The sequence below is a fragment of the Acipenser ruthenus genome, chromosome 31 (assembly GCF_902713425.1).
Source record: "Acipenser ruthenus chromosome 31, fAciRut3.2 maternal haplotype, whole genome shotgun sequence".
In the NCBI taxonomy this organism is placed as follows: Eukaryota; Metazoa; Chordata; class Actinopteri; order Acipenseriformes; family Acipenseridae; genus Acipenser; species Acipenser ruthenus.
Window position 1 is genome coordinate 10,302,532 of NC_081219.1, and position 18,681 is coordinate 10,321,212.

The 18,681-nt window shown below is 37.4% G+C and overlaps 1 protein-coding gene across 2 annotated transcripts in view; it reads right to left on the reverse strand.

Moving 5' to 3' along the window:
• Positions 1 to 257: 257 nt before the first annotated feature.
• Positions 258 to 18,681, reverse strand: part of LOC117396902 (collagen alpha-1(V) chain-like) — a 129,662-nt gene continuing 111,238 nt past the window's right edge. The window contains exons 44-66 of one of the 2 annotated variants that reach the window (XM_033995213.3): positions 17,963 to 18,016; positions 17,708 to 17,761; positions 16,834 to 16,941; positions 16,481 to 16,534; positions 16,258 to 16,365; positions 15,462 to 15,515; positions 14,975 to 15,082; positions 14,447 to 14,500; positions 14,279 to 14,332; positions 14,119 to 14,172; positions 13,946 to 13,999; positions 13,056 to 13,163; positions 12,601 to 12,654; positions 12,448 to 12,501; positions 11,983 to 12,090; positions 11,845 to 11,898; positions 11,260 to 11,295; positions 10,828 to 10,881; positions 10,418 to 10,676; positions 10,097 to 10,209; positions 8,966 to 9,034; positions 5,561 to 5,794; positions 258 to 3,218 (exon numbers count right to left, since the gene is read on the reverse strand). In XM_033995213.3, the coding sequence (XP_033851104.2) occupies positions 3,072 to 3,218; positions 5,561 to 5,794; positions 8,966 to 9,034; positions 10,097 to 10,209; positions 10,418 to 10,676; positions 10,828 to 10,881; positions 11,260 to 11,295; positions 11,845 to 11,898; positions 11,983 to 12,090; positions 12,448 to 12,501; positions 12,601 to 12,654; positions 13,056 to 13,163; positions 13,946 to 13,999; positions 14,119 to 14,172; positions 14,279 to 14,332; positions 14,447 to 14,500; positions 14,975 to 15,082; positions 15,462 to 15,515; positions 16,258 to 16,365; positions 16,481 to 16,534; positions 16,834 to 16,941; positions 17,708 to 17,761; positions 17,963 to 18,016 (2,046 nt within the window). In that variant the 3' untranslated portion in view covers positions 258 to 3,071. Of the gene's footprint in view, positions 3,219 to 5,560; positions 5,795 to 8,965; positions 9,035 to 9,090; positions 9,160 to 10,096; positions 10,210 to 10,417; positions 10,677 to 10,827; positions 10,882 to 11,259; positions 11,296 to 11,844; positions 11,899 to 11,982; positions 12,091 to 12,447; positions 12,502 to 12,600; positions 12,655 to 13,055; positions 13,164 to 13,945; positions 14,000 to 14,118; positions 14,173 to 14,278; positions 14,333 to 14,446; positions 14,501 to 14,974; positions 15,083 to 15,461; positions 15,516 to 16,257; positions 16,366 to 16,480; positions 16,535 to 16,833; positions 16,942 to 17,707; positions 17,762 to 17,962; positions 18,017 to 18,681 lie in introns of both variants that reach the window. The other variant, XM_033995212.3, reaches the window with a different exon arrangement.

The window sequence follows — 18,681 nt, forward strand, 5'->3', positions numbered from 1 at the left end:
CAGTACGTGTGACATCTTGTATTTATTTTCTTAAATAATACAATAAATATACTACAAAATAGCAAGAGAATGAGATGTTATAAGAAACTGGGGAACGTAACTGGTCACAATTTAAAGACCCCCTCCCTTTATTTCACAATTTTGACATATTTAAAATGCTTGGTTGTTCTCATCTTCTAGCATGTAAACTTTAAATATAGCACCATAAAGACCAACACATTTATAACAACAGGAAAAAATTATTAATGAGTCATGCATACAGTTTGGTTTTAATGCTTCGAAAGACATACAAGAGTCACACCTCAAAGGAGTGGAAGGGCACAGTAAACTTCAATTTATTAACATAAAAACCAATATATCTTCTATCCTTTACACAGGTTTAAAAAAGTTCTTATAAAAGCACCTTTATTGGTGTGACAGTTATTACACTTTACTGAAGGATCAAGAAATGTACAATGTTTTTTTTCTTTTCAATATCATTGAAGTATGTCTAATGGGCCACAGGTACTGTACCAAAAATCTATATATAGTTCACAGATTTTTGTTTGTTTTTATTTACTGAAATTGTTCAAGTCATATATATATATATCAAAAGAAAAAAAAATCAGACAATTACATTTTTTTAATTTGATTGCATTTATGCAGAGTTGTCGGAGAGAAGTAGGAAGTAAATCTATGATTTGGCTATAGCAATCACAAGAGTGAACCCTAGTATATAAAGTCAATCCTTGTGCAATAAAGCATAGAGACTGAAGAATCACATGACCTAAACAGATTTTTTTAAAATATAAGATAACCTCTCATTTTGGCCTTTTGCGCCAAAGTGGAGCTGTGCAATCAGTTGGTGTCCCCAGTAAAGTCAACTGATATACATAAACACAATTGTGCTATAACTTGCAAAAAAAAAAAAAAAATTGCACAACACCAGAAGTCATGTTGATAGTAATTCCACAGAGGGTGGATGGCACTGCCTTCTAGTCTTCAAGTTTTCAAAGTAACAAGATGCTTGGCTGTGTAAAAATCGCATTTAAAAAAGAAGAAATATGTACTTGGGGTGGTTCTACAATCCGTTGTACTCTCTGAAATGATTTTAGAACTTCAGGTCCCAACTCTTTCCTTGAAGACATTTGCAACACACATGTAGGGGTGTGTGGTTTAAAGCCATAGCTGTAACATGCTATTCTGTGTGATTCAAGCATGAACTAGATTTGTCCTGGTTGGAAAGTATTAACATAAATTTTTGCAAGATAGATAGCACTACTTTTTACTTTTGTTTGATTGAAAACCAGTATCCCAAAAATTACCCCATCCTCTTGCCCTAAAACTGGCAGGCATTAAGACGCCGCATCCAGTAGCTGTGAATCGCATGTGGTTGGAATTATAAAGATCTGACAACAAAGTGACAATTTAGAAATTGCTGGGGGGTGTACAGTAATACTATAAAGAATCTAAGTAATTTATTTAAACAAACATTTTGACGAGAAGCCTGTCAGATGCTCAAATGATGTCTCACCTCTTCTTAGCCTGATAATTACATTGAATTTGACTCGCTAAACTAAAATACTAAGGGCATCCCCATAAAGGCCTGGAGTGTACATTTAAGAATTGTACTTTTTTTTGCTCGTGAATTAGAGCCTTTTACAAAACACTTGGAAGTTGAGGAGCCATGACATGCAAGCATGTTTGTGTTGCTTTTTTATGTCCTGTAACTAAAATATAAAATACATAAGTTAGCACCACAAACATTCAGCAATTGAATACAAACAGCGATTATTACTATCCTGTTATTATTATTATTATATGTAATTTTTTTTTATCAATAATTTGCTTTCTATATGGGCTATACAAGCTTAAAAAAGGAAGAGAACACAAAAACATCAAGGAAATTGCCCTGTGTATAAATATGAAAACGCCATGCATTAACTAAGATCTTGCAATAAGGTACAGTTTTATTGTCTTGTCAAAAAGCAGGAACTAAAGATCTTGGGAGATTTGGCAATGGCAGGGCACCACCAGTGTTTTACTTACATAAAAAACTAAATATATAGCACCACAGAGGGAAATAAAAAATAGCACCTATGTTTTCTTATAGAAGCATGATATCCCTCCATATGTAATCTCCCATTGCATACAGAACAATATGGAAGTATAAAAGAGCAAGCATTAACCAAATCAACTTGAAACTTGCACAAATAGCTAAGTTTACAACAGTCACCTTGCAAAAAAGGAGATTTCCAAAAGGCGATAGACAGATTTGTTTTTCTTGTGGTACATCTTTTTTTTTGTATAAAAATGAATGCTCAGATGATAGAGCTGTGCGGTTTTTTTTGTTTTGTTTTGTTTAACCTTTATTATAATCAAGTTTTTAATTACAAAAAAGTTGATGTATTCAATACCTCAACAAAAAGATGGAACTTGGTCGTAACTCTTTTTTTTTTTTTAAATAACTTTGTCATTAAAAAAGAAAAAAGGGTCACATGCATGTTTTGAATCCAGATATATACTGTATATGTATGTATATATATATATATATATATATATATATATATATATATATATATATATATATATATATATATAAAACAAATTACAAGAAAAAAATATACAAAAACTTACTTACAAACATACTATATATATATATATATATATATATATATATATATATATATATATATATATATATATATATAAAAGCCCCATTGTAAACAATAGGTGGACGATATGCACAAAATGAAGCAAAGCTTGAAGACTGAATACACTGGCATTTAAGGTTGGTTGTTTGTACAAGTCCCACCCTTCCAATGCTTAATGTTCCCAATGGCAAGTGTTAGGGTTGTTTGGGTCATGTGATTCTGGACCTACACCAAAGAAAGCCTTCCTGTTACTGGAGAGATGAGGAGCAGTGGGGTGCGCACAACATAAAAAGCGCAGCTGAATGTCAGATTCGTCCATTTCAAAACCTGCATGTGACGGAAAAGGCACGCTGAGGTTAAAGGTTGCTGTTTTTTTTATCTTTTTTTTTTTTGGAGACTCAATGGTGATGCTTTCTCGTTCCGTTTCTCTGTGGCGTCTCAACCCATAAAGCAGACGGGTCCCACTTCAAAACCGAACTTCTGTGACGCTTCGCCGAAATCGTTGAACATGATGTCGACAAAAGGAACTTGCTCCACTTTGGGTGTGTTGATCTCCAGTACAGTTTTTTCATAGCCTTTCTTTGCCTGAAAAAAATCAAAATGACCACATTAGAATAAAACAGGCAGGTTGCCAGAACATTTGCTGTAGGGCTGCTGCCAAGAACATTTAGCACATATTTTGGCCGTTTTATTACATGCATCAAATTAATTTTTGCGATGGTAAGGCTTCACAAATCTGGATTTTACATATAATATTAATATATATAAATATATATATCTATATATAATCTTTCCTGTACCTCTGCAAGCAGATGCAATGTTTCCCCATATATGTATTTTAAATGGATGGTAACAAAATAAAAATATTCAGACCCTGACATCTAATTCAGTGTGTACCACTGTTCACTGTGCTGTGTTGGGTCCGATTTCATTTACAACTATTGTTCTGCTCTTTAGTTTAATTGTCTGCTAGTGAGGATGTTAGCTTAAAATAACAAGGAGCATACAAATAGCAGTAGAAATGTTCTTGCTAATTTGCAGACACACAATTACTTCCTGATATTTGGAATATGGAGTTCCTTATAATAGTTACTTCCAAGTGGCTTTTGCTAAATTCAGGAAACAGGATAGGGGTTACCAGAAAGGATTAAAATGTAAATGTAATTTTTACTGTTTTACAACTTTCTACTCACTGTATTTAAAGAGTAAGTAGCGAGGTTCTGAAAAATACAGCGTTATACGTCCCCACATGTTGCAACTGTTTAAATAACGTACTTGTCATTTTTATTTTCATTGTTAACATCCTGACAATTTTTTACACTTATAACTTTAAAGTCTCAGGGCTCTTTCCAAACTGTCCGCTCTAGTGCACTGGGGTTTGAGATCTGTCCTCTAAATCACTGCAGGAAGAGCGATTTAAAAGAACAAAAAACAAACAAGTGCTCTGGTTTTTCTGTTCTGTACCACATCATGGATTGTTATTGCTGTGTTACCTGTTTGACAATGTGTGTAATAATCCTTACACTATCAGTGCACTAGAGCAGACATTTTGAAAATAGCTTTGAAGTTATAAATGTAAAAAGTTGTCAGGATGTTAACAATGAAAGGAAAACTTACAGGTACGTTATTTAAACAGTTTTAAATATATATATATATATATATATATATATATATATATATATATATATATATATATATATATATATAATATATATATATACAGTCGACTCTGCATAATTGCATGGGCTTGGGACCGGTGTGAGGTCATGCACATAACTGGAGTATGCACATAACAGGAGTAAGGGAATACAATGGGATACAATGACAATAGGTCTATATGTACACTATTCCCTGGCAACTGACTATATGAAATGTAAAATAATGTATATAACAGCCGGCATAAACTAAGTTATTGTAAGTTATTTTTATACATTTTATTACTAATAACTACAAGTAACCCACAATACTGTACAAGTGCAGAAAAATAAGCTTGCCTGCTTTTCCCACTGCCATGCCGTTGCTATGCACTCTATGGCACTGCTATTGCTGGAAAACTCAACGTTCTTCTTTTTTTAAACACTTGAATGTTTTTTGCATTATGCAATTATCCGAATTAAAATGCAATGTACAATGGACTTCAGGACCGCACAGCTTCATGCAATTAAGCGAGTTATGTATTTAACCGTATCATGCAATCATAGAAAATGATGCACTAAAAAATGGGACCAGCTGCATGCTATGCAATTAAGCAATTTATGCAATTAAATAATATGCAAATAAGTGGAGTCGACTGTATATGTATGCAATAAGGCCCGACAGGCCGTCTGTATACGTCGAATATACGGACACCTCGGGGCTTTGTGGTCTTTTTGTGGTTTTTTGTAGCGTTTACAAACCACTAAAAATACATTATTTTAAGTGACAAAGTCGGGGTGACTGAGTATAAAGACAGCGATTGTTTTTTTTTTTTGCTATCTTCCAGTTCATTTAATTGTTCCTCATCCAAATCGGCATGTCTACTTACTACTTTGGGATTTGCAGGTAATTGTTCACCCAGTTTCATAGTTACAGCTGTACATCTGTAACTGTAAAAGCAAGGTAGCTACTGTCCGATACTTTTAAATTCTGTGAGGCAGCGCAGTGATTTAGAATATGTGATAAGGCTCCAACTGTCTGTATCCATCCAATATACAGACAGCTGGAACCTCGCTTGACCAATCACATTGCTTGTTTCACGTTTTATATATTATTTCTAAACTATATATATAGTTTAGAAATTTATATTTTCAAGTTCTTATGCATGGATCTAGCTCTTCTTTAAGCTCCTTTTTAACATATTCAGCTGTAACAATGTATCATGCACACTGATCAAAGCTACTAGGACGCTAAATTGTGGTTTTCAAACCAATAAAGGAACCAGTACTTACAGCACAGCCATCGACTACCGCTCTGATGTAGGGGTTGTTGTCGTAGGACATCTCCTCATCGTTGGAGCCCAGGAAGCGGATGGCTTTGTCGTAGCTGTCCTGGGATGACTCGTGCCAGGCCACAGACTGGTAGCAGTTGTAAGTGAGGTTCTGGTGGGCAGAAGCACTCAGCAGTCTAAGGAAGGTCATCTGGACCACTCCAATGGGGTTGCCTTCTGAATCCACGTATGAGAGCTTGTTGACAGGGAAGGAAAAACTAGGCAGTGACATACCAGCACCAGGAACAATTGGAGAGCAATATGTCACACTGATATAATGTCAAGTTTTCACAGCACCACAATACAATAGAGCAGAATTCCAACTGGTGCAGGGAGATGTATTATTTTTGCTGCCCTTACTTTTACTAGCCGACCAGTAACGCAAGTAAACATTGTAAAAAGGATGGTATTCTCTGTAATTGACACCACCTGTATAGCGTATCACAGTTTGGTTTCCAAAATAGTTCTGTAGATTTGGTGCAAATGGAAGCTGGTGAAGAAGTCAGTGCTGACAGCATCAAACACCTCTAATTAGGGATCAAATGGTAACTTGCACAACGATGACATGCAGTTAAAGGTTTTTTTCTTGTCAGCCAAAAATACCAACATTGTTATATGGGGTTTGTGTTTGGAATTTTAGCTGGACAGTAATGATTATTATTATTATTTTTTATACTCACATTATTGTGTGAGGTTTGTTACCTTAAACTAGACAGACTTCATAAGCCTGTTGAATATATTGCCTATCCTTGCAAAACATACAGAACATCTTCAGGTATTATACTTTTAACATACAATGGATTATTAAAGTCATAACATTATGTATTCATGCACTGAAATTAGTATTTGAAATACACCATGTATCACAAGTAAAATACTTGACATGTTAGGAGATACCAAAATATTTTATGACTAGCATATATTCAATAACGCATACTTCTGTTGGTAAATCGTTAATAATTTGTATTGCCTATGTAGAACAAAAGACAGATTTCAGACACTCTTGTGGCCTAATAATAAATGTAAGATGGTTCCTTTGTGCAGCAATAATAAACAGTTTTAATGAGGTTGTAAAGACTTGGTTAGTTTTTAAACAATTTGATTTTGAATGAGGGAGTACTGGAGGTAACCTACTGTGTCTGTGTTTAGCAGCTTTCAGTTATGAAATGTTTCCATTGTCATTAACTGTTATTCCCTTGCCTGTAATATAATATTTTCTATTCTTCTATTCTTCTTTGTCTGTTAAATGGTACTGGTTGGGGAAACAGATTGGAAAAGAAAATCCTCTAACCATTTTCAGAGACATCAAATACAAAAAAGGGATTCTGGCCAAGACTTAATTAAAAGTCTTATCTACTTATTTGATTTATAATCGAAGACCGTGCTAATAGGAATTTGAATTTATAAAGCTGAAGGCACTTTCACAGAGAGGGATTGAGATTTAATTAAAAACAGTTCTATTATTTTTTAAAGAATGACCCAATGATTCTTCTTCAGTCGCCTTTCCCTTAAAGCCTAAATAAGAGGGATAAAAATGTCTACCTCTACACTCTTCTGCACTGTAGGCAAGAACATCTTTTGATAACTGACATTAGGTAATTACTCATCTGAAAATGAAATATAAGCAGTGTGATTTGCTGTTGTTGACTCTTAAATATTCTCAAAGGTGTGAAGAAGACATATTTCCATCAACCCTGTGCCTGTATAGTACAGAGATTTACGTACATAACCATACAACACTTTACACTCATACCAACCATTTCTGCTCCGCTTGATCCATATGGGGTTCTTCTTCTGAGAGATTAACATGACTGACCATGAGAGAAGCACATGCAGAGCCAATGACTAAAGGACAGGTACCAGGAAATGGCTACCAAAACTGGAGTTCAGGCGGCTGGTGAATTTGCACTATGCATGTAGCAGACCAGTTTACGTGGATATATAATTATATTATAAAATCAGCTTTCATATCCAAGTCCAACAAATTAGTTCCAATAATTAAGTCCCAACAAGTTAATAGTAATATTAGGAAAACGTTAAACACCTTAAGCAGGTGGAAATGTAATTGTAATGGATTGGATCATGATGAATGTATCCAGTTCTTGGTATATGTTGTGCTACGGTAGATTATGTTTTTTTATTATTATTATTTTGAACAAGTTGTATTTATCTATGATTACTGTTTTTCTTAAACATCATGTCCATAACTTGTTCCAACACCAATTGAGCAAACAATAGTGTAATGGAAAAAGCTTAGAAATGACTGAATCTGGGCACACTGAAAAAACAATGTCTCTAATGACACTAGTTCAAATAATCCAATATTATTGTGAACTGGAATAACTTGTTGGAACACAGGATCCAGGGATTTGTTGAATCTTTGTTAAATCTTAAATCATTATTCTTGTCATGCCTCCAATTTCAATAGCTCTTTTCAGGTTTAGGTATAAGAAGAGTGCAACACTAAGTGAACACCACTGAGAACTACTGTAGCAGATGAAGCACCTGGCAGGGCATCTGAGACACCATGTCTTCCCATCCCCTGCCCCAGAGCTGAATAAGCAAGCCATGACCATGTAATATTGTTACCTCATAATCTCCGGCACTGCCGCATTTCAAGTGTGGCTGGAGACCTTGTGCAACTTGTTTAAAGTGACTGTATTCCTTGTCAAAACAGAGCTTGCTTTATTGAGTCAAAGAAAATGGAGATCAGAGAACCGTCATTTAGTATCGGTTAAAAAATGCAACTGTATCAGAATAGGATGTTTTTTTATAAGCTTGCTTAAGAGCAGTTGTTTTCAATTTGGTCTAATCTTGTTATACTTGTGGTGTGCTGTCTCGGGTCTTTAGGGATTGTTATGAGGCGGCCATAACTTACAATTTCTTCAAGCTTAGCTTGAAAATTAGACAGACAGTCTGCAACCCAATCCCTTTTTGTAGTAAACATGTGGGGTAGCACACACCACATGCACTGAGGTATACAGTCACTTTTAGGTGAAATCTTTATTAAGAATAAGAATTACGGTTGGGCAATAACTTCAAAATAAATAATGCAGTTTCCTATTCACACTAAATTTGACTTTTGTCTTCTCTGAGCTGTGGTATAGGTTAGCCATTGTATGCCATCTGTGGAGAAACACTATGGATGGGATCACTCTCAGGAAGGTGCTAAAGAACCCTTCCGGCAAACCAAAAAGATAAGTTTCTTTAAAAAGCTTGTCCCAAACCTTCTATCATTTGATAAAGATAACACCTTTACTATTAGACTTACTTGAGCAAATAACCAGTGACACATGCAGTTTACTGATTGAAGCTGGTGCCAAGGACATGCATGACTCAAGACTCAAAACCTTGATGTGCAACTTACCAGTGACCCCCGCTTGTATTGACTATACCAAGAACCAGGCACATCTTTGGGCCAACGAGCCATTTTACTCTGTAAAATATGAAACTGGTTAAAGGAAGAGAAACAGACTGGGGAGGATGGCTTACCAGTTTACCACGTTTGAATTCACTGAACCAGGAGCCTGGAATTTCCTTTGCCCAGGATGTGATTCTAGCCTAGTGTGCGAGGCGGGACAGAGAGGGAAAAAAGCCACATTAAATAAGGAAATGCCATTTAATTTGCCCAGTTGAAAACAAAAAACTGCGCCACGTAGTCAACCTGACTGCAACTACACAACCATCCAAATCAATAGAGATTCATCTACTTCATTTTCAAAATATAATTTTACATCTGTTGAAAAATTAAATGAAAGACACTGTTACATTGCAGCTTCATTTCAATGAGTATTTAAATGTTCTATACACAGGACCACTGACTGTACTTTAAAGAGGGATCTTAAGTATTCAAAGGCTGCATTAATGTTTCCTACTGGCTGAACATTGAAAAACTGTGCAAAGGCATTCAGAAATGGATCCCTCTGTGATAACGCCTCTGGTAAACAGCAATAAAATAAATGTTAGCATCCTGGGACCGACTGCTGACAACCTCCATTTATTGTGATAGAACAATCTATCAACAACAGAGGAGAAAAAAGAATCATACATGTATATTGAAGTGTTAGCGGAAATTAGATACAATTTCAGTTTCTGCTCAATAAATAGATATTTAATTTTGTAGGCTTTTCATAATTTTAAGCATGGCTAAGGCTGAAGAGGTTCAATAGCACGGGACTCAGGTGTCTGTTCAAAGACCTAGCTTTGCATTTCAATTAGTCCCACTGGAGAACAGAGACGTGCCAGTTGTGCTACAATCTAATGGTGACTTCAGAGTCACAGTAGGGTAGTAGTCTTCAGGCAGAAATAGCAAAGGCAGTCAGTTAACATGGAGGCTTATTTTAAGTTCAAAGTGTGCAACGGTTGATTTATCATTTGACAGTTTGCTTACGTTAATAGTAGGATATATATTTTTATGATATTGGAGAGACAGTGGTTCTGCTTTCAATCTGAAGAGACACAGAGATGTAACTTTGCGTTTTCTTTCAACAGCACTTACTCCTTCAGATTTCTTGTCTGGGAAGATGCAACTTTCCCCTCCTGCTGTGAAGTTGCAGTAAACCTTGAAGGAATCTCTGGAACAGCCCTGGTTAGGATCAATCCAGTATTCACCTGCAAACCAACAGTTACAATGTAAGCTTGAAATGTATGTGTGAATAAGAATAAACTGGCAAAATCCACTTGGATCGCTTGAAAAAGTGTGGAGATCATTCTACCTATTATAAAGATATATGTTTTTGGTTCTGTGCTGCTAGTGGCCTATTGAAAGAACCCTGTGCTGCTAGCGGTCCATTGAAATAACCCTAAACCCTTAACGCACCATCTGGGAAGTCAGAGTGGCACAGCTGCAGGTCCTTGCAGGTGCGGGCAGGGTTGTTCTGAGTACCCAGGGGGTGCTTCATCTGCTCGATCTCCATTTTCAGAGAGTTGAGGGAGCCAAAGATCTCCTCCATGCCATCAGCGTAGTCCATGTAATTGTCTGGGTTGCCCTCATCCATGAGCTTGCTTGCGTCAATGTTGCGCTTGTTTCTCTTAGAGGACTGCATGGGCAGAGGGTGGATGACATCACCAGGAGGACCCTAGGGTTGAAAGAAAATAAGAGTAGACAGGCTGAATTAATTATTTATTAAAACCTACTTCTTATTTTTGGTATTATAACCTAGTCTTTTTAATATTTGTATTGTCTTTAATTTTAACTTAAAACAAAACTTAAAGGGTTAAAATACTTACTGGAGGACCAGGGGGGCCTGGCACACCTGTTTCACCCTTAGTACCAGTTTGACCCTACAGGAGAAGACAAGAAGAATCCATCTTATTAGCTTAGGAATAATGCTTTCTTGCAATTGTCAATGTTACTGTAAATCCAGTACATAAAATTAGTATGAAACAAAATGTCACTTTGCGAAGGGAATGGTAAGGGAGTAAATACTGTAAATCTTCAACCCCTTTTTAAAGCACTCAAGCGAAGAAATAAATAAATGGTGCCCACACTCCATAATATACTGGCCAATAGAAGGTTGCATGAAGGGAAGCAGTGGGAGGAGTGAGAATTCCGCCCAAGCCAGGACAGCAGGGGCTGCTGGGGCTGAGGATTGTACGTTATACTGTACATGTATCTATTAAACCAAGACCCTTGTTAGTGATCCAATAGGTTGTACTTACAGATGAACCTTTAGCACCCTTTGGACCAGGAGGACCCTTGAAGAAAGAAGAAAGGAGAAAATGTGCATCATTCAAAACATAATGAACAATTCCATGTTAAAGTGAAAATTAACAAACAGATCATTTTACCTATCCTGAAATAGGACATAGGTCTTTGGAACAAGCATGGGAATCTCCACTATCTCCCATCAATACCAACTGACCAACGTACTGTAACTGTATGCCAACTGTTTTGTTAATCTAGACCAGTAAAACACAGTTGTGAAGAGTACTGTACCTTGACTGGAAGACACAGAGAAAGAAAGATCCCAGTTGAAGTCAATGTCTCAACAGCTGCTACCATGCTGGCAGTACTGTACCTTTGTGGTGACATCATAAAGAATCTGCCCTGCACTCGTGAACTGAAAGTACAGTGTTCTGTTTTTCTAAACCCTTTTTAGCATGAACTCAGGTTGCATTCTCTATGGCTCCCAACTGCACCAACTGTACCAACTGCCTTTGAGTCGAACCCCATGTCTCCCCCCACAACAATACATGGAACATCATTGAAGCAGGTATCTTTTTATCCCCAGATCTTCTACTTACCGGTAATCCTGGAGGACCAAGTGGGCCAATTGGACCAGTTGGACCATTTATACCCTAAAACACAGTAAAAGCAATGCGTTAGTGTACAGTAGCTAACCACATGCAGTTTCATTTTCATCTGGAGGAAACAATACTTACAGTATCTCCTTTAGCACCTGTCGCCCCCTGAGGACCTGGAAGACCCCGATCACCTTTCTCCCCCTGCTCTCCAGGGGGTCCAATCAGACCGATCAAACCTGGATGACCCTGAATTTAAGAACAACAAGTAAAAGAGCATTACACACCATCCTACTTAGTCAATGGGTGGCATAGCATAGGATCTGAAGCAACACAATATATACAGAAAACTCCCTACTTCCTATATAAAGAGCGCTTCAGCAGTAAGGAAACTCGCTTGTCAGCCCCTTTCCATTAGGAGACAACCTGAAATATGCCCTTTGTTGGGATAACTTATTTCCACTCCTCTTCCTAACTGTAACAGAGGAACTTCAGTATACAATATTATATATTTCTCTGAACAGAATTATACGATTGAATGATCTTGAACTTGTACTTATGGTAGAAAAATCCCTGTAAGAAATGTCAAGATGCTTCAAGCCTTACCTTTTCACCCTTTACTCCAGAGTCACCTTTGAGACCTGGCAAACCAGGAGGACCCTTAACAAAGAAGAAGAAAAAACAGTTTGACACGTGTTCTGTTTGTATCATCAATTACAATAATAGGTTAGCTACCATTTAAAGTCACGTATCACTTACCATTGGACCAGGAGGGCCATTTGGACCAGGTGAACCTGGGAGACCTTGTTCACCCTGAAAACACAAAAACACACAAAAAAGTTTAGTTTTATTCTAAAAGCTAAAAAAAACACCAGTGCTTAGGACTGCAAAACATCAAGCGCAAATTTTAATTCGACCATATTTTATATGTTCACCAAATAATATATTGTAACTGGTGATGGATGGTTGCTTAATGTATAAGTTGTGGTATACCAATGACCTGAAGCCCTATCATGTATTTACTATATAGTAAGTGAGTTTACTGTTTTCAAATACCTGAAGACACAGGTATGTTATTACTCTACAGTCCATAACAATTTAACTGTAGCAATCCTATTGCAATTGATTTGACTGATATTCTTCTTTTCATTGAGACGCTTCACTTATAGTGATCAGCTGCTTAGCAGTAGTGAATTGTGATTGTATATGCTTACCACCGGACCGGGGATTCCCCTGAGACCCTCTGGGCCAGGCTTTCCTGGAGCTCCTTGTGGACCAACTGGACCAGTCTTTCCTTGAGGACCCTCAAGACCAGATTCTCCCTATTGAACAACGAAAGGTGCACAGAGATTAATATATGCCATTGCACCATATAGGGCAGCAGTGTGGAGTAGTGGTTAGGGCTCTGGACTCTTGACCTGTGGGTCATGGGTTCAATCCCTGGTAGGGGACACTGCTGCTGTACCCTTGAGCAAGGTACTTTACCTAGATTGCTCCAGTAAAAACCCAACTGTATAAATTGGTAATTGTATGTAAAAATAATGTGATATCTTGTAACAATTGTAAGTCGCCCTGGATAAGGGCGTCGACTAAGAAATAAATAAATAATAATGCCATGTGCCATTGTGCAGGTTTGGCATCTTAAGCATTACAATGAAGAAAGAACGTGATTAACCCACCCTCTCCTTCAATTTCCACAAAGCTGACAAGATATGTTTCCTAAACTAATTGGCAGAGAATTCAGATGTAACCATCTTCTCTATTTGATCTTGTCTCTTTCTAGCCCAAGTGAGCGTGCCACAGAATGATCTACCGCCACCTGCTGGAATGGAGGATTACAACTTCTACTAATCCTCCATTCAAGACCAGTTGAATTGGGAGTGGAAGACAAGTTCTATTCACCATCATTAGGAGATTTAGGAACAGACTATTGCCAATCCAATAATGGTGGTAAAGTAAGCATCTTTAAAAAGGTTTACCTTGATACACAAATATGGTGACACCACTGCACTGACTTCATTATGTTTGCTGCAATGCTTTACAGTATTTATTAAGGGTAGTGAGATTCTATTCAGTTCAACCTTCCCCTAAAAAAACTCCTTACCTTAGCACCCTTTTCACCTTGCCTTCCCTCAGGGCCTGCAGCTCCGTGTGGACCCTACAACAGATGACCAACATATATATTAAATGTCTTGAACGAAGTAGGTAGTGCCAGAGAATTCCTGATGGCATTTTTTTAGATAAGGATATCATTTGTATGAATTGTGGGTAACTTACTCTCTTCCCTGGGGGACCTGAAGGGCCAGCCTCTCCAGTAGGACCAGGAGACCCCTAGACAAGGGCAAAAAGCAAAAGGAGATGGTCACTGTACAGTAACATGTGGGCAACATGCTGCCACCCAGTGTAACACACAGCAGGGAATGACTGCGTCACTTACAGGTTGTCCAGCTTCACCATCATCTCCTTTGTCACCAGGAGGACCATCCAGACCCTGTGGGGAAGACACGGTTCAAATTAACTTGCATACCTTGTTTTGTTACTATTACAGAACTCCTGTATTATCACAGATGTTCATATCTATTGACAAGGTCATGTGTGGACTTACAGATGGGCCAGACTCTCCTGGAGGACCTGGGTCACCAGGGAAACCGACTGGACCCTGGAGAAAAAAAAACACAACCTGGTTATACACAGAAGAAATGGATTAACAGCAAACCCACAACAAAGATTTAACAGATTAACCCTGTATGATAAAACTGAGTGTCCCATGGATTTAGACAAGATTCAATATGGTTCACAACAGCAATGATGATAATGCGCTGGGTAACTCTGCCGTTTTGTAGCACCTTATATACCCCTAGTTGTATTTTTCTTCTTTTAACCACAATATATCCGATTCTATCAGCTTGTCTTTTTTTGCTTGGCTATGTATTAGTTCTACATTTGATCCTTCTTTCTAAGTTCATCGTCTTTGCCAAGTCTACCCATTAATCTAGCTACAGACTTAAGGAGCCATTTATCTGATGTATTGAACCATTGTATGTCTTTTATATCACTATGGGTTGAGACTAGCTTACCCCAGTGATTTTGAAAAGGTGATCCGTGAATGGGAAAGTAGAAGTGTCATACTTACAGGGCTGCCTTTGGGGCCATCATCTCCAGGGGGACCTTTAGGACCAGGGGGGCCTGATGAACCAGCAGGTCCAGCTTCACCCTTTTCCCCTCTCTCACCTCTGGGACCCTAGAAAGAACACACAACACTTTTAACACAACTATAAACTATGCATGATAATACTAGGCTATAGATTTTTTTTTTTAAATCAATAGCTGATGTCACATCTCAATGTTTTTACTGTTGCTTCTAATGACAATTTTCCTGCACACTTCTTTGTAATTTACTGTAGAGTTATGCATAATGTGTAGAATATAAAATCATAATATACATAAGCAATAACAAGTGCCTAAGAAGGGCAGTGCTTTTATAACTACTGCACATCTTGTGTGTTGTTGCGCTTTTAAAATGACCACCAAACTTTAAATACATTTATACTGAATTTAGCCTTCCACCAGTACAAAATATTCCCTATACTTTGGCTGGAAAGAATACAAATTTGACTTACTGGTGGTCCAATATCACCTTGGAGACCAGGTTCTCCCGCTTCGCCAGACTCACCCTGTGGGGGAAAAAAACAAAGAGATTAAACCTCAAACAAAGCATTCTCAAAGCTAAAATGGCAAAACAGGCAAAAAACATGCTGATCCAGAGGAAAAAAAAGATACGGAATCCCCTGTGCCTTGTTCAGAAAAGGCAAGTTTCTGTAGATCTCTGCATTTCCATCTTGTTTGATAATAGACTAATTGAGTTGAGTGATGCATGCAAGATCAGAATGGCACAGTCTCCTATGTTCATCATTAGGGGCAGGAGTGAAACACATGCTACATTACCAATGCTTATCAGTTCAAGACAGTTTGGTAAATCTGTAAAGATTCTCATGTCGACCACTAAAAGCTGGCAACAGTGTCATGTCACAGTAAATGTTTATAAACTGCAAATCGGAAAGGGCTTTCAGATCAGTTTATACTAAGAAAATACAAAAATGTAAGCAGCAAAATGTGCTCTTGGTGGATTGAACAAAAATGAACTCTTTTGCTGGTTTAGTGCCACCGTCAAAACAGGACACATTATAAAAAACATAGAAAGCATCTTAAAAATAAATATTTTTACTAGGGCTCTGACATCTATTTTTATTGTAAAACATTCTCATGACTAAATAGTAACTACATTTCCCCATACATCTGGACAGTCTGTAGTTGGCAATATACATAATGAGCGAAGTACTAGAACTACTGCATAGCCTCAGATGTGATGTATTTCCAATCAAACGATCTGAGATTCAGAGGGTGTGGAAGTCTTACTTTCTCTCCCACAGCTCCTGGGTTTCCAATGCCCCCTGGGGGCCCTTGTGGACCATCCGCTCCTGGAGAGCCAGACGGGCCCCTGGGGCCAGGGGGACCTGGCGGACCCTAAAAGACAAATGATACGCACTGATTAAAGACGACAAATTCATCATCTAATGCACATATTCCAATGTCGTATATCTACTTATGGTTTAAATAGGGAGGTGGGAAAATATTTTACCATTTGACCAACGTCACCCGTTTCTCCTTTTTCACCAGCTGGGCCAGGCAAGCCCTGATAAACAAAGAGAAACACATTGTTATTTAAGTTATGAATTGCTCGGAACCATTCCTCTTTTCATCTTTCAGAAGATTTTATACAATGGAGGCTTTTGGTTTTTTCTCACTTTTTTATTTTACAAAGATATTAGCTTGTCGAAACTGTCACTGAACACTCATTTGTACATAATATACTGCAACTGTTAACTTATTCCATGTCTGTCATAAGGTCTTCAGCATATCTTGGGAAGAAATGTCTATCACAACTAAAATATAATGAATTTCTACTCCCGGAGCAAAGTAATGTGCCATTACCTGCAGACCGACAGGGCCGGGTGGTCCTGGGAAACCTCTTGGGCCTTCGTCACCTTTCTGACCGAAGAGACCCTGCTGCCCACGGGGGCCAGGCTCTCCGTCAGCACCCTGGAAATGCACACAGCAATACCTTGTTAGCATTACACACAGAAATATACACTAACCAATACCCCTTTTAACACTGAACATATACACTAACCAATACCCCTTTAACCCTGAACATATACACTAACCAATACCCCTTTAACCCTGAACATATACACTAACCAATACCCCTTTGACACTGAACATATACACTAACCAATACCCCTTTAACACTGTGAACGTATACACTAACCAATACCCCTTTAACATTATATATATGTACACAAACTGATACCCTTTTACATTCTATATGTGTACACAAACTAATACCCCATTAACACAAAGAAATATACACAAACCAATACCCCATTAACATTCTATACAGGCACACAAACCCTCTATCAATCCCATGCCCTTTAATATGAAGTAGATACCCAGGATATTACTGCTCACTAAGGATTATAATTAAAACATTCCTTAAGCGCAGTTTTTTTTAACAAGGTCATTATTACCATAACATTATCTCAGCCTAATACCGGAGAATACATGAATTATTTATTTGTTAGAACTTTTTTTTTTTTTTTTAATTCAGGATTAGTCCATTGATATGAATCTTCTCATTTACAAGACAGCAAACAAACAAACAAAAAAAAAACACTGAAAATAGTAAAACACAAACTAATAAGAATCTACTGATTTATAAACAAAAAAACATAGGCACACAGATAGTCGATGCCAGTGGACTGTACGAACTAATGCAAGGAAGGGGAATACGAGGTTCTGTACTTACAGAAGGGCCAGGTTGTCCAATTGGACCTACTGGACCGGTAGGACCAGGTGGACCCTGGGGGTAAAGAAATAAAAGTTCACACAAGAGTTAAGTACTGTTCATGTGGATGTATGATGGTACAAGCTCATAGTGTAACTGTATGAAAACATCATTCACTGCATTATCATGATAACTTCAAAATGTATATTAAAGCAAGTAACAGTCAACTACAATTTAATACTGCAGTACAAATATCAATATTTGAAAACTACTTACATGTTCTCCTTTGTCGCCTTTGCTTCCTTTCTGCCCTGGCTCACCAAGTTCACCCTATTTGAAAACAAAAGAAGACAAACATGATAAATAAAATCCATTATTACAGTACACATTTACTGTATGTTATTCACTTTGCTGTGACAAATGCAGAGAACTGCTGTATTTGGGTTTTGAGTAAGAAACCAGGGTAGTGTTTGCTGTCTAGCATTCGACTCTATGGCTGTTAATTGCCATACCTCCTTAAAATGTGCTAACGGTTGTTGCAGGAAATAGATTACGTGTTTGTCACAGCCAGGCACGTGAGCAAACCTGCCATCATACTTTACATTATTCAAAATGCTGCTGCTGCTTTTTCCCCCTTGAAATATCCAGAATCATCCAGCATTGCAAACTCTCACCTTGATTTCCTACTAGGCTATAGCTGAATTACTGAATTGCTATGCCTGCAGTGATTAAAAAAAAAAAAAAAAGATGGTTCAACATTCTATTACATTTCTATAAATCAGCCACTTGGATCAGGAAATATATTCAAATTAAGTATAATTTCCTTGGAGGTTGAAAGATAAAATATATAAAATCCCCTAAATGGAAAATAACTTTACCTGCATAATTATTTTACCTTCACTTTTTACCCACAACCTACCTGTTTTACCAATAATTTAAATTTTACCTGTCAGTGTATCTACAGTATACACAATCAATAAAACTAGAGATATTTT